Source organism: Mytilus edulis, chromosome 4 (genome assembly GCF_963676685.1).
Source record: "Mytilus edulis chromosome 4, xbMytEdul2.2, whole genome shotgun sequence".
NCBI classification, from domain to species: domain Eukaryota; kingdom Metazoa; phylum Mollusca; class Bivalvia; order Mytilida; family Mytilidae; genus Mytilus; species Mytilus edulis.
This window is the reverse complement of record NC_092347.1, coordinates 66,350,140-66,377,358: the sequence shown is the minus strand read 5'-3', so window position 1 is coordinate 66,377,358 and position 27,219 is coordinate 66,350,140. Positions and strand designations below refer to the sequence as shown.

Below are 27,219 nucleotides of genomic sequence, written 5' to 3'. Positions count from 1 at the left end.
GGAAGTGGAGAAGATTTAGATAAACAGACTGATGAAGAGGAACTTTCGTTCCTGTATCAGTAAAAGAACATAAGGTAAACCGAAGTAAATAATGATGAAAAAGTTTGTTGTTGTGCTTCTTTGCGTTAGGTGAGAGGTTGGGATTTGGCTTTATCGCCGAATTGACCTAGATCAAAACATTGAATTGACCTAGACACAGGAAAGCGTCAAAATGGCGTCCAAAAAGTCCAAAGAAACATTTACCGTAAAAACTGTCAATAATGGGCTTAGAAAAATATGTAAACCTGTTATCAGTACAGATGTAATGGGTAACAGAAATGTTGAAGTCCGTGCTGTTGGTGCTTGGGTTCAGCCAGCGAGCGCTTTTTCATCAGAAGCTGTGGTAAGCTAAAAATCTATGACCATGCAAGTCGACATGTCTGATCATGTGTAGTATGGGACCATAATTGTTTTATTTCTTTACCTGCTGTTTTAATTTTATCGTTGACATGTGCTTTTGCATGCAGCCTTCTTTTCCATTAACTTGTTCAAGTGTTATTGTGTTGGGGTTTGAATTTATTTACTTTGGGGGGGGGGGGGGGGGGTGGGGGGGGTCATTCCTTAATTTTCCGCTTAATAGCTTCATACTTTGCATTTGGAATAATACACCTTAATGCTAATGCTATTTGGAGATCTGTGAACTAGCCAAGAAAATGTGTGCAGGTTGAACTTATGACGTCATACAACATTGTCCGAGATTACTCTGACGTCCAACAGCTGTTTTGCTAGACAAGCTGGACCCCACGGCCCCAGCTTGTCTGGCAAAACAGCTGTTGGACGTCAAAGGAGTAATCTTGAACTACATTCAACAATGATACTTTTCCATTGTGGGTCAGATATTTTCTATTGTAATGTCATATTTTACGGGAACCTAGTCCAAATAATTATGACGTCTTGAAAGGCTATATAATTTTTTTCTTTGAGGCCTTAGCCCTTACTTCGACGTCATAATGCTGAAGCCGCCATTTTCGGTTGGACTTTGAGAGCATATTTTGCTCTCAACTTTGAGACCCAATTTATCCATCAAATTTTCATTGAAAGCTAAAAAAAATTCATAATAAAAATTCTTACCTTTTATGTGTTTGCTTGTGCAAAATATTTCCAATTAATCCCTACAGAAATAATAATATAAGTAACAATTCCATCCGAGGCGGGAACATGTCGACTGCATTTTTTAAAACGTTTATCTGATTTCTTTTTAGGAGATTATAAATTAATTTTTACCCCAAATTCGGTAAAATTTGACAGACCCGAATTTCCAGGACTTTTGTTTTACATTATTCGGAAATTCAGGTCCGTCAAAATGTACCAAGTTTGGTTCAAAAATATATTTTATACTCCTACATTTGTAAAATGAAGCATCTTGAGGAGAAATCAGCTAAACATTTTAATAAAGCAGTAAATTCCCTCTCAAAGTCCAACTGAAAATATGAGTTTGGCGTTATGATGTCGAAGTAAGGCGTCAAAGAAAAAAATTATCATAGCCTTTCAAAACGTCATAATTATTTGGACTAACGGGAACCCAGTCCAGTAATTGCATATAAGGCACAAAACAATGTAAACATTGCTTCAACACAAAACAAAACAAGATACCTTTACTCAGGTGCACATTTTGTGCCATATCTAAGTAATTGTGGTCAAATAGCCAAATTTTGGTAAAAATAAGCGAGACATGCAAAAAGAGCAGAGCAAAGTCTTAAAATAAATCAAGGAGATGTGAAATGATTTCCAATGTGAGAGAATTTCGAACAACACACATGACACAAATGTATCCAACAGAATGACAGAGTCCAAATGACTTAGTACAGAAAAATGTAATTTACAACTATAGTTCACTGTATGGCTTCCATCAGTCAGAGCTCTGACATAAACAAGTCAGAATAAAATGACTTCTTCAAGTCAGAAAATGTTTTGAAATTCTGACCTGTACGGGTCAATTTTTGTTTTGCGTAGTTTTCCATCGAGTCCGTCAAACCAGAAGATATTTTGAATTTGCCGCCGATCTAAGACACATACGATCACGTGGTTTTCTGCAAGAGATCACGTGTGTGAGAGTCGTTGTTTTGGGAGTTTCTCAACGAGAAGTTATTGAAAATATAGTGATTATTTACGTTTTTTTAGTGAAAATCTAGCTCAATGTGGTCATTTTCAGAAGGTAATACATATTACCTCCGTATTTTCATGGCCATTTTAAAAATTTTTGCGTGTAAAGAAGGTTTTTGCAAGTGATTTTTTTGCTGTTTCATGAAGGCGCGTGACCTGTAAATACGGACGCGTGGCCTTTGAGATGACCTGGTGTCTGACAATTCTGACTTGTTCAGGTCAGAAAATGTTGTTATGATAATGAACTGTTATTTTCGGGAGACAACTCCTGTTGTCTTAAACAGTATTAACATTAATAACCAGTTGGTGCAATTTTAAAAGTAAAATTATTGCTTCGAGCTGAACATCATCACGTGATTGTTCTATTTTTAAACTCAATCATGAAGTGACTTTTTAACCTTTCCGAGTTTGCGGCTTATAAATATATTTGTTTTTTCGTTTCTCCCAATGAGAAAAACAATCTTTTGAATATTGATATTAATGAAAATGAAATGAAATCGGAATAATTTTAATAAAGGAAAAGGGAAGGGAGGGTTTAACTAAAGAACCGAAATATTTTTTTATTTTCATTTTAAAAATGATTTTAACTTGAGAACATTATAAAGAGATTCACAAAACGGGTTTTTCAATTATGAACATGGAATATGATATTAAAAACAAATCAAATGGAATGTAGGGTAAGTCTCCAGGGATCACCCTACCCCTGTCATTTGACAATGTTGAACAGTCGAGATCCCTGCCCCCTAAACTCAATTTGTTCTCTCTGTAAAGTATAATGAAATATACCAGGCTAGTCTCTATGGGTCGCCCCACCCCTTGTCATTTGAGAATGATCTTATATCTTGAAAATGGTCGAGATCCCCACCTGTAAACCATATATATTCCTTTTTATAATGTCAAATTGATTTGAATGAAATATACCGGGCTACTAGTCTCTGGGTTTACCCCCTCCCCTGCCATTTGCGAATGTTCTTATATTTTGTAAACGGTCGAGATCCCCACCCCTAAACTATATATATTCTTGTATGGGAAAATAAAACAAACCCAATGTAATATAGGGGAAGTCCCTTGGGGGGGGGGGGGGGGTGTTTTCACCCCTACTGTGTGAAAACATGTAAATGGTCAAGATCCCCACCCCTGAACCATATATATTAGTGTAAGGGACAACAAGACAAATCAAATGAAATAAAGATAAAGTCCCTTGGGGTCACCCCACCCCCTCATGTTTGAAAACTTGTAAACGGTTGAGAGCCCCACCCCTTAAGCCTATATATTATTATATGGGACAATACAACGAATCAAATGAAATAAAGGGAAAGTCCATGGGGGTCATCCCCATCCCCCTTTTTGAAATGGTCTGGATCACCACCACTAGACCATATAATATTCCTGTTCGTCATTTCAAGAAGATTTGAATGACATACAGGGTCAATCCCTAATTATATGGCATATATGTTTTCCTATGAAGTTACACATCTATAATTCTTACCCCAGATGCTTAGCCACATAAAGCATTAACCTTTTATTTGAAATATTGGAAGTCAGTATGTTCTGACTTATAAAAGTCTGAATGTTCTGACTTATGAAAGTCTCAATGTTCTGACTTTAATTTAATAAGGCCAGAAAGACTCAGAATGATCTGAAAATAATGACTTGCTTTTAATGTTTAGAGTATTTAAGAATATGAATGCTCTTTTCATGCTAGTACCATACGAAACCCTGACAAGATTTTGTTCCCAAAAAAATATATATTAAGAATAACAAGTGTACAATTGAACATAAATTACAAAGTTATAAATGTTGCTAAAAAATCTATTTAAAAAACACCCAATAGATAGTTGTAGTGAAAATATTATGTATTTATATGTACATGTACCACTTCTTGAAGGACAACAAAGTCACCAAACTTAGTCTGATTTTCTAAGTATTTTCTCCTCAACATTTTTTTAACAGAACATGATTTGACCTGTTTAAGTCAGTTTACAGAAAAAAATTCCGATCAAACTAGGTTTCTTCATCTTAGCACCCCCCCCCTTTTTCTCCTTATCTGAATCTGCTACTGTTGGGATAATTAATTTTTTTTTAAGAAACAATTCAGTCAAATGGTTTTTAGAATAATGTTTTTTACAACCAAAAGTTCTATATGTTATTTTACAGAAAAAAAAGTCATTAAAATACAGAAATAAAATAAATTTTTAAGATATAAATTTGATGAAATTTGTTTAAAAAAAATACATTTGAATATAAAATATACCAAATACATTTTTTTATAGTCCTCAATATTGTGACTTGAGGGGACCATATTTCATCAGTCTTTTATCTGGTTTGTCATACATTTTAAAATCAATATGAAAATCCTAGACTTAAAAGTTGACAAAGGTTTAGTTTTGACTGACTCTTTGAAGTCAGAACATGATTTGACCTGTTAAAGTCAGTTTACAGAGAAAATTAAATCCAATCAAAACTAGGTCTTCTTCTTCTAAGCCCCCCCCCCCCTTTTTTCCCTTTTATCTGAATCTGCTACTGTTGAGTTAATTAATTGATAAGTTTATTAGAAACAATTCAGTCAAATGGTTTAAAATAACATATTTTACAACCAAAAGTTCCATGTGTTAACTTAACAGAAAAGAAAGGTCATGAAAATACAGAAATATAATAAAATTTAAAGATGATTTGATGAAATTTGTAAACAAAATTTATTTGAATAAAAAATATACCAAACACATTTTTTTATAGTCCTCATTATTGTGACTTTATTAGTGGGTGTCTTTTATCTGATTTTCCCATACATTCTTAAATGCATATATGACAATGCCAGACTAAGAAGTTGTAATAATTAGCTAAAGTGAAGTTTTTGACTGACTCTTTGAAGTCAGAACATAATTTGACCGGTTTAAAACAAAATACATTTAAATAATGAATATGCAAAATAAACTTTTTTATAGTCCTCATTATTGCGCCGTATGGGGACCTTATTTCCTCTGTCTTTTATCTGGCTTTTCCGTACATTTTAAAATCAATATGAAACCAGATGCTCCGCAGGGCGCAGCTTTATACGACCGCAGAGGTTGAACCCTGAACGGTTGGGGCAAGTATGGACACAACATTCAAGCTGGATTCAGCTCTAAATTTGGATTGTGATTAAATAGTTGACACAGCATAGGTTTCTGACACAGAATGAATGTGGTCTAATGAACTTAAAAAAAATGTTTGCCTTTGAGCAATTCACTATGCTGTTGAATATTAATCCTCTCAAAAAAATGTTTGAAGAAATTTTCTTTTTATTTATGAAATCTGAAATGAAAAAAATTGACCCTCCAATTTTTTTTTCACATCCCCCTTTCCCTTATTTCAAAACTGATCTCAATTCAAATTTCTAATGGAGTTTGCAACAATAACTACTCATTTAAATACATCATAAAATATTAAAATGTAAAAAAAGTGCTTGTTATCACTGAATGGTAAAGATTGTTTTAATCTATCAGTTGGTAGTAAAAGTGAATATACATTGTATATTGTATAAAACAATGATTTAAGTTGATTCAACTACTATTCTGGACAAAGAAAGATAACTCCAATTGAAATCCAATTGGAATTTCTTGCTATTGCACAATATTGTGCAATTAGATATTTCTTGCTATTGTGGAATACTGTGCAATTGAAAATATTTGCTATTGCACAATACTGTGCAATTGAAGATTTCTTGCTATTGCACAATACTGTGCAATTGAAGATTTCTTGCTATTGCTGAATACTGTGCAATTGAAAATTTCTTGCTATTGCACAATACTTAATATAATAATTTTGGATCCTGATTTGGACCAACTTGAAAACTGGGCCCATAATCAAAAATCTAAGTACATGTTTAGATTCAGCATATCACAGAGGCCCAATAATTCAATTTTTGTTAAAATCAAACTTAGTTTAATTTTGGACCCTTTGGACGTTAATGTAAACCAATTTTAAAACGGGACCAAAAATTAAGAATCTACATACACAGTTAGATTTGGCATATCAAAGAACCCCAATTATTCAATTTTTGATGAAAACAAACAAAGTTTAATTTTGGACCCCGATTTGGACCAACTTGAAAACTGGGCCAATAATAAAAAATCTAAGTACATTTTTAGATTCAGCATATCAAAGAACCCCAAGGATTCAATTTTTGTTAAAATCAAACTAAAGTTTAATTTTGGACCCTTTGGACCTTAATGTAGACCAATATGAAAACGGGACCAAAAATTAAGAATCTACATACACAGTTAGATTCGGCATATCAAAGAACCCCAATTATTCAATTTTTGATAAAATCAAACAAAGTTTAAATCTGGACCCTTTGGGCCCTTTATTCCTAAACTGTTGGGACCAAAACTCCCAAAATCAATACCAACCTTCCTTTTATGGTCATAAACCTTGTATTTAAGTTTCATAGATTTCTATTTACTTATACTAAAGTTATGGTGCGAAAACCAAAAAAAATGCTTATTTGGTTCCCTTTTTGGCCCCTAATTCCTAAACTGTTGGGACCTAAACTTCCAAAATCAATACCAACCTTCCTTTTGTGGTCATTAACATTGTGTTTAAATTTCATTGATTTCTATTTACTTAAACTAAAGTCATTGTGCGAAAACCAAGAATAATGCTTATTTGGGCCCTTTTTTGGCCCCTAATTCCTAAACTGTTGGAACCAAAACTCCCAAAATCAATCCCACCCTTTCTTTTGTGGTCATAAACCTTATGTCAAAATTTCATAGATTTCTATTTACTTAAACTAAAGTTATAGTGCGAAAACCAAGAAAATGCTTATTTGGGCCCTTTTTGGCCCCTAATTCCTAAAATGTTGGGACTAAAACTCCCAAAATCAATCCCAACCTTCCTTTTGTGGTCATAAACCTTGTGTTAAAATTTCATAGATTTCTATTCACTTTTACTAAAGTTAGAGTGCGAAAACTAAAAGTATTCGGACGACGACGACGCAGACGACGCCAACGTGATAGCAATATACGACGAAAATTTTTTCAAATTTTGCGGTCGTATAAAAACTAGACTTAAAAGTTGAAATAGTTTAGTTGGGACTGACTCTTTGAAGTCAGAACACGATTTGACCTGTTAAAGTCAGTTGACAGAAAAAAAATGTCCAATCAAAACTAAGTCTTCTTCCTTTACGCCCCCTCCATATCTGAATCTGCTACCGTTGAGTTAATTAATTCATAATTTTTTTTAAGAAACAATTCAGTCAAATGGTTTTTAAAATAATGTTTTTTAAAACCGAAAGTTCCAAATGTTAATTTAACAGAAAAAAACTTTTAAAAAGTCATGAAAATACAGAAATATAATAAAATTTTAAAATAATTTGGAGAAATTTGTTAACAAAATACATTTGAATATTAAATAATAGTATACCAAATACACTTTTTTATAGTCCACATTTTTGTGACTTTATTATAGGGTGTCTTTTATCTGAGTTTCTTATACATTCTTAAATGCATATGTCACAATCCCAGACTTAAAGTTGCAATACTTAATTAAAGTATAGTCTTTTAATGACTCCTTGAAGTCAGAACATAATGTGACTTGTTCAAGTCAGTTTGCACAACAGGATTTACCTCAATGAAATATTAAGATATCAAAAATATACCAAATTATCTTTTATATATATAGTTCTTATAATTGTGACTTAATTTTTTGTGATTTTTTTTCCTACTTGTATCCATACAGGCTAGAGGTATAGGGGAGGTTGAGATCTCATAAACATGTTTAACCCCATCGCATTTTTGCGCCTGTCCCAAGTCAGGAGCCTCTGGCCTTTGTTAGTCTTGTATTTTTTTAATTTTAGTTTCTTGTGTACAATTTGGAAATTAGTATGGCGTTCATTATCACTGAACTAGTATATATTTGTTTAGGGGCCAGCTGAAGGATGCCTCCGGGTGCGGGAATGTCTCGCTACATTGAAGACCTGATAGTGACCTTCTGCTGTAGTTTTTTCTATGGTCGGGTTGTTGTCTCTTTGACACATTCCCCATTTCCATTCTCAATTTTAACGATCACAATCATGACAATCATGATAATGCACGACTTTTACAGAACTTTGCAAGCCATTTAGTTTTTGACAGACTCTTTTAAGTCAGAACATGATTTGACCTGTTTAAGTCAATTTGTCCGAACATGCCCATTTGACCTGTTTAAGTCAATTTGTCTGAACATGATTTGACCTGTTCAAGTCAGATTGCAGAACAAATTTTCCAATCAAAGCTAGGTGTACTTCCTTTAAGCCCTGCTTCTGAATCTGCCATTTGTGAATTTATTTGATAAATGTTTAGAAACAATTATTAAAGTCAAATGGTTATTTATTTTAGGGGATCTTACATATATTTCTTATGCCTGAGGTTCCCATACTTTCATTTAATATCATATGTCAGTGCCCCACTCTAAAAATTTCAATAAATTTAGTTTTGGGCTGACTGCTTTAAGTCAAAACATGATTTGACCTGTTTAAAAGAAAATGCATTTAAATATTGAATATACCAAATATTTTTTTTTATAGTCCTCATTGTGACTTTAGGGGACCTTTAATATTTTCTCTGTCCTATATCTGGCTTTCCCATACATTTTTAAATCAATATGACAGTACTAGACTTAAAGGTTGAAATAAGTTTAGTTTTGACTTACTTTTGAAGTCAGCTTGTTTGAGTCAGTTTGCACAACAGTATTTACCTCAATGAAATATTAAAATAATAAATGTTTTGCTCTTGATAAATTTAGCTAAAAGTGGATGAGAATAGATCCCTTTTTTTTCCTTGGAAGATTTGAAGTATTGTCATGGTACATGTACTAGTAAATGTATCCAATATTGTATTTTATAAATCTTTTGATATTGACAGAAAATTGTATAATCCATTTTTTCTGCTTTGGTTTTTGTTTGTATTTTGAAATGATTGAATTTGATGAGAAAAAAATATTATGTTAAGATTTTTTGTGAAAAGGGCTACTGGAAAGAAGAAGGTATGATGAGCCCACTTTGAAACTCTTTGATTCGAAACTAGTTATCACTATATTTTATGGAGATTGATAACAAAGTGGTAGTAATGACTGCTTCAAGTCAGAACAAAAATGACCTCTCTAAGTCAAAATGCATTAAAAAGGGACATAAATCTTATAAGAATATGAAGATATTAAGTCACAATATTTTATGCAAAAGCTGACCTGTGGAAGTCATTTTATGATAAATTAAAGTCTGACATAAACTGACCTGTACAAGTCATATTCTGTTGAGTACAAGAAGGGAGACAACACTTACATCAAATTATATCTGACCTATGGAAGTCATTTTATTCTGACTTGTTTATGTCAGAGCTCTGACTGTCCATGACAATGAATATTTAGCAAAATCTGTACCTTATGAACAGCTAATATGAGGCAGGCTTTACCTGTGAAAAGGGACAAAGTCTGTATGACTTTTTTTTAATTCAAACATATTTAAACTTCAAGATCTGCAAAAAAAAAGAATCGAAAATACCTTGACGTTTCCGATTCTGGTTCTGTTGTTTGGGATTTAGTTGTGACGTTATTTAAGTTATGACATCATACTCAATGTAAACAAGGAAATGATATCATCAGATAACGTTTTTTCATATATCAAAGAATTATTAAAAATGAAATTAGTATTGAGTTCCTTCCTATATTTTACTAGACTGATAAGTATATATTTTACTCAAAGTCTAATGATAACGAGACCGAAAAAAGGAATAAAAATTTTGATTTCCGTGCAGATGTGGGGATTAAAAAAAAGTTACAAAAAAAGTAAACGATTTTGAGTTCATTATAATTATTACAACATGTACAATGAAAAGTTCACGAAATTTTCCCAATTTTTTTTTTTATTATTGATTTTTCTACTGTAACAGCCTAACAGGGGACTTCTTCCCATATATAAAAAGCCCTGATTATGAAACAATTTAAAAAAATGCAGTCTCTAAAATTATAACATTCATAAACATTAACAATGGTTTAATAACATGGTTAATGAATGGCATAAATCAAGGTTCTTGGTAACACACCTACATGCACATTACATGTCAATATATAAAGTTCAATTGACAAAAGGGAAAAATGTTACTTTGTACATGTATGTTGTAGATATCTATCAAGATTTATTTGGTCAAGTAAATACTTCATCTTTATTGAACCAATTAGACATTCGCATGAAAATCAGAAGACAGCCTTTCAAAGGTACATGTACTTCATTGCATTTAATTTAGTGTCTTTATAAAAATATAAGTGAAAAGGTTTTTAATTACAGCATGCAGCCCATGAAGAACAGGAAAGAATTCAGAAAATGCAGGAAGAGAAAAATGCTAGACTGAAAAGATTCAGGGAAGACGTCAAACACAGAGTCAGTATGCTGGAAAAGGCAAGAAAGAAACAACAGCAAGACAACACAATTAAAGCTGTAAGTTTAAATTTGATATATATAGATTCTACCACTGCATCGAGTGTGATAAGATATATATCCACTCGACAGTTAAATTTTCAATTTTAAAACGCAGGGCTTGCCCAAGCATTTTAAATATTTAAAATTTAACTGTCAAGAGTGGATAAATATAGTATTACACGAGATTTGGTGGTGGAATCAGTTTCTCTAATGATTTTTATGCAGTATGCAGGCAAACTTATACTGTCTTCTAAAAGATGTGTTCTTTCTATGTGACGTCATTAGGCATGGTCACTTTTTTTCATGACGTCACAATAGGAAATTCAGAAGAAAGCAAGAAAATCTAACATCATAATCGAATTTCGACCAATCAATAGCTGAGATCAAATGAACCACACGTTGATTAAATAAAAATAATCAACAGGTAAGGGAAAACAATAAATTGGCTAAGAATTTGAGAAACATATATATATATATATTTACACAGAAGATATTTGCCTTAAAAAAGGTAGCAGAATAAGAGTGTTGAACAACTTTAATCTTACATGAGTGTATGAAAAAATGTAAAGAACACTGTACTTAAGGTGGCTCGGGCCTATTCGAAGTTTCTATCAGAAGTGCCGTATTTTTTGTTATTATATTCTTTACAGAAAGTTAATCAAATTGTTCGAGAAAAAAAAATAGGGGGTCACGGACCATTTAAGCTCAAAATTTTACTTTTAAGCAGGTATGTAAAAGGGACCATTAATTTTTCAAAGGAAAATATAGGTGTTGACATATTTTTATCGGAATATCAAAAAAACATTCTATGACACTTGGTCCAAAATTGTAATATAAAAAGCTGAAATATAGCTTCAAAGAATGAGCAAATAAAAAACATAGATCATGGATAAGGAAAAAAAATTTATTTTGCCTTAAAACCCAAATTATGGTGGGAAAATGATGAAAATTGGTGAAATGTCATTTTGAGCCTTTCACATGTCTCACAGATCTATACACATTGTAACGATAATATTCTTTTAGTGACATACATTGTAACTAGAATAATTTAACATTTCTAATCAATCAAAATATTTTAAAAAATAATATCGAATTTACGACACATACGTTTCGTGTGCATTGTAATCCATGCGTGAAATTATGCACCGTCAAATGGTCCCGATCCACCTCAAGGTTAATTGCTGTCTTTCATGTCTTTGTTAAGAGAAATTATCAAATTTTTAAAAATATTTTTACTGCTCACTTTGGATCTTCTTACTTCTTTTGATAAATTAAGAATCACAGTAGACACTTAGCATGCTTAAGTAAAAAAAACCTCTTTAAGGACTAAACTATTATATCTGTATGTCGATCAGTACACAGATTCATTTTATACTTCAGGTTCAACATGAACATAAAGTTGTAAGACAAAGTGTTTTTGGTGAAACAGCTCATCGAAAAGATAGTTGTCTTGTAAGAAAGGATAACGCTTCATTGGGAATGAGACCTAAGTCAGCTCCTGATGGTAATATATATTGTACATTTATGTATATAGGAAACTTGTATTGTATTAAATCAATTTTGCAAATTTAATGATTTTATGTTCTAAAGTTAATACATGTAGTTCAAATTTAAAAAGGTGCTTCCATCCTCAATTTTATTTACAGCTTTTTCCCTTTATCATCATTTGAATATTTACATTTGTACTTTTAAAAAAACCTTATGGATTTGATGCAAAATAAGCTTGAATAAAAAATAAAATCAACAGATATTGTTAATTACTTAGATATATAAGAAGATATAGTTTGAGTGTCTATGGGACAAATCTCCATCCAAGTCACAATTTGTAAAAAGTAAACTGTTACACAAATTAAGGAATGTTCTTTTCTAATTTGAATGAAGGGAAAAACTTATTCTCTCAATATATATAGATGTGATAAGAAGATGTGGTATGAGTGTCAATAAAACAACTCTCCATCAAAGTCACAATTTGTAAAAAGTAAACCATTATATGTCAAAGTATAGCCTTCAACATGGAGCCTTTGTTCACACCAAACAGCAAGCTATAAAGCTATATTTGTAATTATTATTATACCTCACGCAACGATGTTGTGGAGGGTATAATGTTTTTGACCCGTCCGTCCGTCTGTCCATCATTCCTCTGTTTATTGTCTTCTCGACTCCTCTGAAACCACACAACAGAATTTCATGAAACCTTTTTAGATAATAAGGACATTCTATGTAGATGTGCATATCGACAGGAAATTATGATTCAATTTTTTTTCTAGGAGTTGCGCCCCTTTGAACTTATTTGCTCCATTATACTACTGCAACAGTTTGTCATCGCAACACCTCTGAAACCTCACAACAGAATTTCATGAAACCTTTTAGATAATAAGGACATACAGCTATGTTATTGTAGATGTGCATATTGACAGGAAATCATGATTCAATTTTTTTTCTTCCACACAGTTATTTTATTTATCCAGTGACAATGAGGGGACGTGGGGTTTGTGAGCGTGCTCACTAGGGTTCTTTAATTTTTGTTGGTTGCAATGTTTATTTATTTCATATGTATACACAGGGAGAAGACTGCAAGATGATGGCACAGATTATAGAGCATTCTGTGATCAGACAAATGAGGTATGTCATTGATTTTAACAGATTTTATTGTTCAAAAAGCAAATGGATTAGACAAAAGTTTTTGAACTTAGTAACATCTTCTCCAATTCAGACATACACGTACATATAAACATGAACAAACATTAAATATATCTGATTTAAACATATTATTTTTTAGCATAAAGATGACAAAATTAACATAGAAATTTGAAGAATCAAATCAATGGATTTTTATCCAGTAAATGTAATGAATCTACTAGTACATCTTATTCTAGAAAAAATAAAAACCAACACACCACAGGCAACACAAAGATTGTCATTTAATCAAATATTACTGAATTGAAGGTTAGATGTTTTCAATACTACTCCGAGCAAATAAATTCATTTAGATATATGTTCTTGAAATTTTGTGATATCTTGTATTACTGCATAAAGCATATAGTAAGAAGAATAGTATTAACAAGATAAACCTGAAACTACAGCCTATGAACCATAACTGCATCACAATTTTTAATTTTAATATTTAGAAAATTTTGTCCAAAAAAAAATTGTTAGATTGTGTTACTGTGACATGAAACAGAAGTATTGACATTCTTTTATAACATTAGTTCCAAATGAAAGAAGTATTCTATTATTATGTTTCCATTAAAACAAATATTACAGTATTTGTTCGTTACAGAATAAAGGGTATAGAATATTTGTACAAGCAGGAACAATTATTATGGCATTGTTAATAACAAAGTTTCAATAGGGGAAAAAAACAAAATAAGATAATAAATTGCAGAATTGTTCTGATTTATTAGTTATTAGATATCTAAAAGTCTGAGAAAAAATATTTCAATTATCAGTTGCATTTTCAACAGATATATCATGTTAAGGAGGGGTATTTGCGAAAAATACCAGTCAGGGAATGTTAAATTTCAAGAGCCGTAAGGCGAGGGAAATTCATTCTCAAGACTGGTATTTTTCGCAAATACCCCTCAAGAACATGCTATATCTGTTTATTTACACTAAATGTTAACGTTCAAAAACGCATTGATGATCGTGATGTTACAAGCGTTCAGTCAGATAGAGTATATTTTGGCAAAAACCACGACAGAGAGGGTAAAAAAGGCATATCCTTTTTTGCAAAAACCCTGACGGCATTAAAAAATTACAGATATTCATTTGATAACAGTAAATTGGTGAAAATACACTGGCTATCAACCAATCAAAATCCAGGATTCTTACATAAGGTTTAATTATATTTTTAATAAAAAAAAATCATGTTAGCATTGGATAAATTAAGGTGGTACATAATACTAATAGGATGACTTTGAAAAAATCAGCTAAAAGTTTTATTCATGTTCTTTATATTGTTAAGTAAATTTTAAGCTTCTCAATGATCAGAATTAGTGTCTGTCAAACTGCTATTTATCCAATAAAAAATTTCTGATCAAGTGTACATGTGTGGTTAATATTTTTAAAATTTTAATTTTTATATTTTTGTAAAATGGTCAAAATAAATATTGTGTCAAATTTTAGGAAAATTAAACAAGCCAATTTAATTTTAGTCAAAGTGTTTGGTATCACATTAAGGAAATTATTGTTTTTACAGGTTCATAAATTAACAAACCAAGCAAGAAGACAGTTGGCAAAGAAACAAATAGTAACTGATGATTTCATGGCAGATGATTTACCTGGAGGTGTATGGAAAGTTTCAAGTACAAGAGATGTAAGACTAACAAAAACTACTTGTGGATCATAAAAAAATCAGATGAAACTCTGTCAAACCCTTGTGGCATTGTATGAAACTCTTTACAAGTGAATTTTATTTTTAATTTAATTTAGATATTTTTGTTTTCCCGTATTTAACTGATATAAGGTAAAGGACTTAGTTAGTAGTTTAGTACAATGTAAACATTTAAAGAAAGTCTAGGGCTAAAGTCTTTTAGACATCAGTAAATAACTTCATGGATGTTTTGAAAGTGTGCCTTAAGCTTTTTATGATTAAGAGATAATGTCTGATGTATTTTGAATGTTATGAAACTTGGACAGAATTTACTTCAGTTTTTTTGTATTTTACAGATAATTGCACATAGTTTTTGCAGCTATCATTACACTTTAACTCTGAGAGCAGCAATAGCAGTTATCAAATAGTTCCCCAAAACCCTTAATAGATTTTTTAAGTTTGAAATTAAATAGAGTGAGTATACAGTAGTCCATAAGACTATTAAAGTGTAATCATGCAATGTATCTGTACATTTTAGTTGACTCATGTTATTTATGTTACAGCACCCTGCTTCTAGAAGTACAGCTGACCCTGAAGTATTTGATATAGAAGATAGTGAGTCTTTAGATTTACAAGGTAACATTTGTCAATGGTGTATAAACATGTGTACATATTTTTTGTTGATTTTACAAGCTTTCGCATCTTATATCTTTATCTTGCTATAAAAAGTTTAGTGTTTGTTTTTAAGATATTTAGTGTTTTCCTGTAAGTATTTTGCATTCCTCATACACTGATTTAAAGTAAGTGAGAATTTAAGATCATAAATGAGAACGGAGACATGGTTGCAGGTAAATATGACACACTGCTTAGGTTTGTTCAAATGTATAGAGTTCAGGGGTTGGAAGGCACTGTGAAATTGGCCCCACCATACATACATTTTTAATTGGATATTTCCTTCAAATGTTTAAGCAATCTTTCTTAAATAACCACCACTCATCAAATTTTAATTAAATTGCATTCTGACCTCCTCCCTAGAAAAACCAATACAAGAATATTTGTGTTTTGGTTATGTTTTTTACCTTGTTTTTCTTATGGAACAAAAAATTTTGATTTGATTTTTTTTATTTTGGTGTTATAACGCCACTTTTAAGCACCACATTTAGGCTATTTCGTGGCAGCCAATTTTTATTGGTGGAGAAACCCGGAGTGCCTAGAGAAAACCACAACCTTCGATAGGAAAACTGATAATCCAAGTCAATTAAGATTGGAGTAGAGACGAGTGCACCTGCATGAGTGGGGTTCAAACTCACAACCCCCAGTATTGAGTGGCTAGTGATTACAGTAACTTTTGTGACCACTCAGCCAACAAGGCCCCAACATATATTTTATGAAAAGGGGGTGGGGTCTCTATAATTTAAGGAAATAAACATGAGGGAAGCATTTTTTTCAAAAAACACTATAAATAGTCTTCTAAAATGCCTTATATTTGTTTGGTATATTTAGCATATGATAAGATTCAAGTAACATTGAATAGAGGATTTATTTGATATGTTTTGAAGCTAAACCAAAAACAACACTTACTTATTCAACCTATCAAGAATTATCTTAAACTGAAATTTGTTTATAATTTGTATACAGATAGTATAAAGTTCCAGTCAATTAAAGGTATTTTTTTATATATATATAAAGCAATTTGATAAAGACATTAAATTTGAACTTACTTGTACACTTTGATGATAGATGAGGAAAAAGAAAATATAGAAACAAGTAGACTGAAGGTTGTCCATTTTGATAAGGAACCAAGTAAAGGAGAAACGAGAGAAGAGAGGATTAGCAGAAAAAGTGGTAAAATTATATTTTGTCTAGTAGTATTGCTATTAAAAAAATAACATAAGTCTTTCACAATAACAAAAAAATTGGCGAGGATTAGCAGAAAAAGTGGTAAAATTGTATTTTGTCTAGTAGTAATGCTATTAAAAAAATAACACAAGTCATTCACAATAACAAACAAATTGGCATAAAAAATAACCTTTTTCATAAACTAGTATGTTGTATGTTAAATTTAGCTGTTACATATATGTAAAGGGAGTTATGACAAATGCTGTAACTGTGTAATTAGCTCATGTAAAAATATGTTGATGAGACAAATATTAACTGGAGACCAAGGGATGATGATATAAACATCAATAAGGCACTGTACTGCCTTTAACTTTGAGCAAAATACATAGCACATAGTATATAAAGGGTGTAACAATTCAAAATGGATAACAAGCATCCAGATTTACATATACATCCAACAGGGGGAAAATAATGCAGACATCCCTATGACAACCACTGGAGTTTATTAGTAAAAAATAGATGCACATTTTTAATCTTTAATCTTTTAATAAAATTTGTATTTTAAACCATAGAAAGATAACATTATACAGATGGCAACACAATAAGCATATATCTTCAAAAGAGTTATTATCACAAAAATATTAACTTTTCATTGTTTTACTTCAGCAACAACATGTAAAGGAACACAAGTTATGAGGAATGTTCCGAGAGTCAAGCAGGTACCTAGTATTTACACTGGGGTTCAGTCTGAGGAAGAAAAAAGACGACAGAAAAGTGAACATGCAACTTACAGAAGACTTTTTATGGATTTAGAGAGAGAACAAGTTAAAGAAAATATCAGGCGCCAAGAACACAGAAAAAGAATAATGAAGTAATTAGTTTAAATAAAAGAATTTTCACATGTTAATATATATTTCATGAATTTTTTTATATCCTCAGAAATTCATGTTTTTTATAAACTTATCTATGCATAATAAAGACTAAACACAAATTAAAAAATTAACAAGTCAATGGTGTTTCTTTGACTTCATATTTCAACATATTTCAGTATTCCAAAATTCAAAGAGTTTGTTAGAAAATAATGCTAAGAGATCAACACCTTTTGGTCTTAAAATATAGTAAAATAAAGCTTTGTGATATGGAGTCACACATGCTGAGCTGAAATGATGTCCCCAAATTATTTTATATCTAATATTGCACCAAATTGTTATTGTTTTGTGCTGTACATTCTATTAAACATATACAAAAAAGTTAAAAGGTGATAAAGATCAAAGCTTTTATTTTTACAATATTTGCCATGGAATAGCTTTTATTTTTACATTATTTGCCATGGAATAGCTTTTATTTTTACATTATTTGCCATGGAATAGCTTTTATTTTTACAATATTTGCCATGGAATAGCTTTTATTTTTACAATAATTGCCATTGAATAGCTTTTATTTTTACAATAATTGCCATGGAATAGCTTTTATTTTTACAATAATTGCCATGGAACAGCTTTTATTTTTACAATATTTGCCATGGAATAGCTTTTATTTTTACAGTATTTGCCATGGAATAGCTTTTATTTTGACAATATTTGCCACGGAATAGCTTTTATTTTTACAATATTTGCCATGCAATAGCTTTTGCAAACTTTTATCTCTCAGTAGTATCATTTGTATGCAACATATTCTAAAATCTAAATAGAAAGTCTAGTATCTGTGTCCGTCGTACATAATTAAGATTAAAAATTCAGATTATCTTGAGTTAGAAAACTTAAACAGATGCTCAATAAAAAGATTGCAATGTTAGCAACATCTCCATTAAATTGTAGTCTTTTTGGTTTAAAAAAAAATGGAATACATAAAAGCCTCTTTTGACATTCACATCTTCTCATGAATGAAATGACCTATCATTATTATTTTTTTGAATATTTCTTTTACGGGAGGGGAGATTTTTTGGGGGGGAAAGACGGCTTCAAACCGTCAATCCCCTATGGGGTTGACCAGAGTGACATTCCCTTACATCATTCATTTTGTTTTTTTTGTGTGGAAAACCCCCCAACAAATCTTACTGAGATTGATGAGAAGGAAACACACAAATGAATAGATTGACTTTAAACACTTTTCTATACATTTCCCTTCTGTTTCTAGCGAAATTATCGTATTTTGAGCTCTCTTTTACACTATTTACGTTTCTTTTACAATCCGGAAAAATCAGTATGACGAGATATTCTAAATATATCCAACCTACATTATATTTTATAATGACTTCATTGTTGGAATGCCACACTATGCAGAAGCAGGGATATCCTTCACTGGTTATTTAAATCATTCTCAGAGTTCTTGCACTAATTATAAATTGTTATTTGTTAAATTTAAACATAATTATGTTTGCTGTAGATGATTCAAACATCAACATGCAATACTTTAATTTGTAGGTCAACAACTTTCAAAGTAAACAAAGTTCGTGGAGATACATGAGATTGGAGAAACGATTTTTTTCATTTTTTTCTGTAAAATTTTGTTTTGTGAATCTTCCTCCAAATCAAGGGCACCTCAATTGATGAGTAATTATCCACTAAAATAAAACAGTTTTAACTTGAAAATTAAAACTAAATTGTGTGTACAAACAAATAAATCATTGTAATGGTAAAAAAAAAAAAAAAAAAAAAAGTTGCATTTTATAGTTTAAACCTATTTATTCATGAAATTTAAAAATATTTCAAAATGTATGATCTGAAAACAAGCTTCACACAGTTTACATCAATCATATTATTTTTTTAGCTCACCTGGCCCGAAGGGCCAAGTGAGCTTTTCTCATCACTTGGCGTCCGGCGTCCGTCGTCGTCGTCCGTCGTCGTCGTCCTGCGTCCGGCGTTAACTTTTACAAAAATCTTCTCCTCTGAAACTACTAGGCCAAATTAAACCAAACTTGGCCACAATCATCATTGGGGTATCTAGTTTAAAAATTGTGTCCGGTGACCCCGCCAACTAACCAAGATGGCCGCCATGGCTATAAATAGAACATAGTGGTAAAATGCAGTTTTTGGCTTATAACTCTAAAACCAAAGCATTTAGGGCAAATCTGACATGGGGTAATATTGTTAATCAGGTTAAGATCTATCTGCCCTGAAATTTTCAGATGAATCTGACATTCCGTTGTTAGGTTGCTGCCCCTGAATTGGTAATTTTAAGGAAATTTTGTTGTTTTTGGTTATTATCTTGAATATTATTTTAGATAGAGATAAACTGTAAAAAGCAATAATGTTCAGCAAAGTAAGATCTACAAATAAGTCAACATGACCAAAATGATCAGTTGATCACTTTAGGAGTTATTGCCCTTTATAGTCAATTTTTAACCATTTTTCGTAAATCTTAGTAATCTTTTAGAAAAATCTTCTCCTCTGAAACTGCTGGGCCAAATTATTTGAAACTTGGCCACAATCATCATTGGGGTATCTAGTTTAAAAATTGTGTCCGGTGACCCCGCCAACTAACCAAGATGACCGCCATGGCTATAAATAGAACATAGGGGTAAAATGCAGTTTTTGGCTTATAACTCAAAAACCAAAGCATTTAGAGCAAATCTGACGTGGGTAAAATTGTTAATCAGGTGAAGATCTATCTGCCCTGAAATTTTCAGATGAATTGGACAACCTGTTTTTGGGTTGCGGCCCCTGAATTGGTAATTTTAAGGAAATTTTGCTGTTTTTGGTTATTATATTGAATATTATTATAGATATAGGTAAACTGTAAACAGCAATAATGTTCAGCAAGGTCAGATTTACAAATAAGTCAACATGACCAAAATGGTCAGTTGACCTCTTTAGGAGTTATTGCCCTTTAAAGTTAATTTTTAACCATTTTTCGTAAATTTTATATATCTTTTACTAAAATCTTCTTCTCTGAAACTGCTGTGCCAAATTGATCCAAACTTGGCCACAATCATCATTGGGGTTTCTTGTTTAAAAAATGTGTCTGGTGACCTGGCCATCAAACCAAGATGGCCGCCACGGCTAAAAATAGAACATAGGGGTAAAATGCAGTTTTTGGCTTATAACTCAAAAACCAAATAATTTAGAGAAAATCTGACATGAAGTAAAATTGTTAATCAGGTCAAGATCTATCTGCCCTGAAATTTTCAGATGAATTGGACAACCTGTTTTTGGGTTGCGGCCCCTGAATTGGTAATTTTAAGGAAATTTTGCTGTTTTTGGTTATTATATTGAATATTATTATAGATATAGGTAAACTGTAAACAGCAATAATGTTCAGCAAGGTCAGATTTACAAATAAGTCAACATGACCAAAATGGTCAGTTGACCTCTTTAGGAGTTATTGCCCTTTAAAGTTAATTTTTAACCATTTTTCGTAAATTTTATATATCTTTTACTAAAATCTTCTTCTCTGAAACTGCTGTGCCAAATTGATCCAAACTTGGCCACAATCATCATTGGGGTTTCTTGTTTAAAAAATGTGTCTGGTGACCTGGCCATCAAACCAAGATGGCCGCCACGGCTAAAAATAGAACATAGGGGTAAAATGCAGTTTTTGGCTTATAACTCAAAAACCAAATAATTTAGAGAAAATCTGACATGAAGTAAAATTGTTAATCAGGTCAAGATCTATCTGCCCTGAAATTTTCAGATGAATTGGACAACCTGTTTTTGGGTTGCGGCCCCTGAATTGGTAATTTTAAGGAAATTTTGCTGTTTTTGGTTATTATATTGAATATTATTATAGATATAGGTAAACTGTAAACAGCAATAATGTTCAGCAAAGTAAGATCTACAAATAAGTCAACATGAACGAAATGGTCAATTGACCCCTGTAGGAGTAATTGACCTTTGTAGTCAATTTTCAATCTGCTTCCTTTGTTTAATATTCACATAGACCAAGGTGAGCGACACAGGCTCTTTAGAGCCTCTAGTTTAGTACCTGTATCCCTGTGATGAGAGTTGTAACTGGGAACTTTATCAATGGAAATTTAAAATTAAATGGATTTTTTCAGTCCTAACTTTCTTAAGAAAAAAATTTAAAATCCTAGAGTACTGTCACAAAAAATGGAAAATGGCCTAGCCTGCAGTTCATTGGTACACAATTAAGATTTCAGAAAACATTGTAGTTGTTGTTAAATGACAGAAATCAGTTGAATTTTACATGATTAATTATCAACTTTAATCAAATATTTAGATTTAGAAGATGCAGATCTCTTGGTCCAAATTGAATCCTAAACTAAGGAAACAAAATTAGATTAAACAACAAAAATTGACTTCAATATTGTCAACCTTTCTACATGTTCTAGCTGTTCTTTTTTTCATTCTTAATATAAAGACTATCAAAAGATACCTCCCCCCCCCCCACCCCCCCCCCCCCCCCCACCCCCCCAAAAAAAAGAGACAAGGGCCGTCTTTCCCCTCAGAGCTATTCAGTTCTTTGATTGTTATTTATGTGTGGTGTAAACATTTTGTTTTGTTATAGATTAAAGAAGGACAAGGAAGAAGAAAGAAAGGTACAAGAAACTGCATCTAAGGAATTAATAGAACCAAGAGATCCTCTAACAGGAGAATCAGCTCTAGAACTATTAGTACGGGAAATAGAGGAACATAAATTTGTACGCCAAAAAGTACAGGAAAATGAACAGAGAATCAGAAAACACAGAGAAATGGAAAGGTATCATTTTCAAACAAATTTGTTTGAATAAATCAGAATAAAAACACTTCTTTTTTTATTTTTCATATCAAGTGGACTGAAAGATCAAACATATTATTTTTTTTAGGAACTTTTAAGGAATGGCTAATATTTTTTTCTGTCTATGAAGAAATGTGTTGCGCACTGAATAACCTGTGTAGCGGGGTTATTTGTGCCCCACATTTTTTTATGTTATTTCAAATAGGCAGGAAAAATATTACAGTCATTTCTTATAATTCAATTCTCAATTCTTAAACTATATTAAATCAGGAAAAAACGTTGATGAAGTCACAATCACATAACAAATTTGTATCTATGAGCTTATAAACAAAGCAACGTCAGCCAATCAGAAGATGTGTTACATCCAAAATTAAATTATTGAATTATAGAATCTAAACAAGTATCAGTATTTGTTTTAGAAGCAAAGGAGTAGGTTCAGTAAGACCCCTTTTTGGCCCCAAAATATAGCAGTTTTACAAAATTGAGAAAATGTAATCTTTTAGCTATTTACTGGAAAGTAGAATGCTTCTGCTACATAAATATGGGCTGTTTTTGACAATTCAATGCACATATATCAGGTACTAGCATCATTAAGTCATGCTAAATTACTGAAATCTTCACAATTTTAACATTTTAGTTAAATATTAGACGGTTTCCGTCTTATATGAAAGTGGCAACATTCGTGTTCATTCATAATATTGAAATGTAAGTTGTATTTGATGATAATACATAACATATAGCAAGGTTGAGGATGAACACGAATGTGTCCACTTTCATTTTTGACAAAAACCATCTGAAAAGTGACGTTTTTGGCATATTTGATAGATTTTTCATATAAATCTTGAATCGAAGCGTTTTTAATGACTAAATCAGTTAAAATCTTTCACATAAACTAATTAAATCAATTGAAATAGACACTTAAGTGTTTATAAAGAGTCCAAAACCTTTCGTTAGATGAACCTGAAATTTGAGGCCAAAATTGGCCCTTACCGGACCTACTCCTTTGTTCCTTCAGTTTAACAGCTAGTAAATAAATTTGGAAGAAGTTTAATATTCTACAAACATGATATCAAACATCTTTATCATGAGATATTTTTTTCTTTACAGATTTGTGGAAGCATTAAAACATCAGTTAAAAGAAAGGATAGGAATTAGAGGGAAGCTACTCCCAGCTATGTGTTGTTGTGGAGAAACTCTTTGGGATACAAACCCAGACACATGTGCCAATAATTGTGTATTTTATAAAAATCATAAAGGTTAGTTGTTTGATACCGATAATATATAAATACTGTGAATTTATTATTTTTTGTGGGTACAAATTTTTGTGGATTTAGGAAATCACATATTTTTGTGGTTATTTGATTTGGAGATTTTGTCAAAGCCTATAAATTATTTGTACTGAAGGAACATTTAAATTTTTGGTTCTGTTCACCTATACCAACGCAATCCATGAAAACTGATATCCTACGAATAATACGTCTACATGCAGTATACTTATAATAAAACAATTCCATCATTTTGATATGATACCGTAAAAGAAACATTAAAAACACCTTTTTATACGACCGCAAATTTTGAAAAAATTTTCGTCGTATATTGCTATCACGTTGGCGTCGGCGTCGTCGGCGTCGTCGTCCGAATACTTTTAGTTTTCGCAATCTAACTTTAGTAAAAGTGCATAGAAATCTATGAAATTTTAACACAAGGTTTATGACCATAAAAGGAAGGTTGGTATTGATTATGGGAGTTTTGGTCCCAACATTTTAGGAATTCGGGACCAAAAAGGGCCCAAATAAGCATTTTCTTGGTTTTCGCACTATAACTTTAGTTTATGTTAATAGAAATCTATGAAATTTTGACACAAGGTTTATGACCACAAAAGAAAGGTTGGGATTGATTTTGGGAGTTTTGGTTTCAACAGTTTAGGAATTAGGGGCCAAAAAAGGGCCCAAATAAGCATTATTCTTGGTTTTCGCACAATAACTTTAGTTTAAGTAAATAGAAATCAATGAAATTTAAACACAATGTTTATGACCACAAAAGGAAGGTTGGTATTGATTTTGGGAGTTAAGGTCCGAACAGTTTAGGAATTAGGGGCCAAAAAGGGACCCAAATATGCATTTATCTTGGTTTTCGCACCATAACGTTAGTATAAGTAAATAGAAATCGATGAAATTTAAACACAAGGTTTATGACCATAAAAGGAAGGTTGGTATTGTTTTTGGGAGTTTAGGTCCCAACAGTTTCGGAATAAGGGGCCCAAAGGGTCCAAAATTAAACTTTGTTTGATTTCATCAAAATTGAATAATTGGGGTTCTTTGATATACCGAATCTAACTGTGTATGTAGATTCTTAACTTTTGGTACCGTTTTCAAATTGGTCTACATTAAGGTCCAAAGGGTCCAAAATTAAACTTAGTTTGATTTTGACAAAAAATGAATCGGTTGGGTTCTTTGATATGTTGAATCTAAAAATGTACTTAGATTTTTGATTATTGGCCCAGTTTTCAAGTTGGTCCAAATCGGGGTCCAAAATTAAACTTTGTTTGATTTCATCAAAAATTGAATAAATGGGGTTCTTTGATATGCCAAATCTTTTAACTGTGTATGTAGATTCTTCATTTTTGGTCCTGTTTTCAAATTGGTCTACGCGCATTAAAGTCCAAAGGGTCCAATATTAAACTAAGTTTGATTTTAACAAAAATTGAATTCTTGGGCCTCTTTGATATGCTGAATCTAAACATGTACTTAGATTTTTGATTATGGGCCCAGTTTTCAAGTTGGTCCAAATCAGGATCTAAAATTATTATATTAAATATTGTGCAATAGCAAGTCTTTTCAATTGCACAGTATTGCGCAATGGCAAGAAATATCTAATTGCACAATATTGTGAAATAGCAAAAAAAAATTTAATTAGAGTTATCTTTCTTTGTCCAGAATAGTAAGCAAGAAATATCTTATTGCACAATATTGTGCAATAGCAAGATTTTTTTTTTAATTGGAGTTATCTTTCTTTGTCCAGAATCAACTTAAATCTTTGTTATATACAATATACAATGTATATTCACTTTTTACTACCAACTGATAAATTAAAATAATCTTTACCATTCAGTGATAACAAGCAGTTTTTTTTACATCTTAATATTTTATGATGTATTTAAATGAGTAGTTATTGTTGCAAACTCCATTAGAATATTTTAATTGAGATTAGTTTTGGAATAATGGAAAGGGGGATGTGATTAAAAAAATTGGGCTAAATTTTTCTCATTTGAAATTTCATAAATAAAAAGAAAATTTCTTCAAACATTTTTTTGAGAGGATTACTATTCAACAGCATAGTGAATTGCTCTAAGAGAAAACAAAAAAATTAAGTTCATTAGAACACATTCATTCTGTGTCAGAAACCTATGCTGTGTCAACTATTTAATCACAATCCAAATTTAGAGCTGAATCCAGCTTGAATGTTGTGTCCATACTTGCCCCAACCGTTCAGGGTTCAACCTCTGCGGTCGTATAAAGCTACGCCCTGCGGAGCATCTGGTTTAAAGAAATTATAGATAATAAAATAACTGTTCAACTTATAGAATCTTACTTTTTTATATTGCATACTGATTCACTGGTTATTTGTTCAAAATAAATTGATGTGTTTAATGGAATATGATAAGTTACCCTTACAATCAGTTGTTATAGGAAAATTTGAACAGAAGTACAGGTAAACCAGACCAAATCAAAAACATAATTAAAAAATATATTATTTAAGAATCGAATGATTCTTTTTGTAACTTCTTTGGGGTGTAAAAGCGTTCACAGAAAGCAAAAGCGCTTCATTCTAAAAATGTGCTCATGGTCAACGCTTTTACAACCCTATGAAGGTACAAAAAAAGCATTCAATACTTATAATTACATTTTTTTAGCTAGGATCATGTAAACTTGATTTTTATCAAGTTTTTATTTAATAATCTGTGCACATTATTGTGGGACCTCGTGTCATATTGAATGATAAATTTATGTGTAATGAAGTTGATTAAGGAATAACACGAGATTGTAGTGTAACCAATCAGAATAACATATTATAATGAAACATACATCTAATGTTATTATAATTTGTTGAAATCACTTCAACATGCCAAATAACTTTTATTTTCATCAAAATGAAAACAGCATCAGTGTCTCCAATTATCCGCCTAAAAAATCCTTTTAGCATTTGTGTATTTAAAGATCTGTCATACTTGTATTTATTAATAATGTCTATTTTACTTACAGCTTATGCCAAAGCACTGCAATCATTACTAGCATCATGTGAAATAGATTAGCTGTAATTTACAATCAGAGTGAAAAATGACAATAGACATTAGGAACATTCAAAATAAGGAAATCAAGGTTGAAAGTCCTCTGCTCTTGGAATTAAGCTAGCGATAAGGAGTAACCCAGAAAAGAAGATAAGAATACTTCACACAAGCAAGGAACAATCATTTTACCTGTTACCATTCAAAAGCTAGTTATGTGGAAAGAACTATTTTGATGGGAAGCAGTGTGAGGAATATAAATACAATCTTAAAACGACTGATCATGATAATGTGTATAATTTTATATGAATATTTCAATATATAAGTACATTCTTTTTCAATATTTGAAAAATTATTCGGTATTTTTTTTTAATAATTTGAAGCTTTCTTTTATTCGATCCTGTATAAAAAAAATACATATACATGACTGTACTTCATCTTTATTTTACTATGTTTTCATCAATTATATGTTTGTTTTAGTTGTGGAAATTATCTGTGATAGATTATTTATATTAGTAAAATATGGAAATAAAA

At 31.4% G+C, this 27,219-nt stretch overlaps 1 protein-coding gene across 1 annotated transcript; it reads left to right on the top strand.

The window, feature by feature from the left end:
- Positions 1-175: 175 nt before the first annotated feature.
- On the top strand, positions 176-27,219 carry LOC139520273 (golgin subfamily A member 6-like protein 24). The gene is made up of 11 exons (XM_071312779.1): positions 176-382; positions 10,442-10,591; positions 11,954-12,077; positions 13,137-13,195; positions 14,772-14,888; positions 15,449-15,521; positions 16,626-16,730; positions 17,391-17,595; positions 22,191-22,382; positions 23,508-23,656; positions 26,663-27,219. The coding sequence occupies exons 1-11, from the start codon at positions 212-214 to the stop codon at positions 26,710-26,712; spliced, it is 1,395 nt and encodes a 464-aa protein (XP_071168880.1). The 5' UTR covers positions 176-211; the 3' UTR covers positions 26,713-27,219.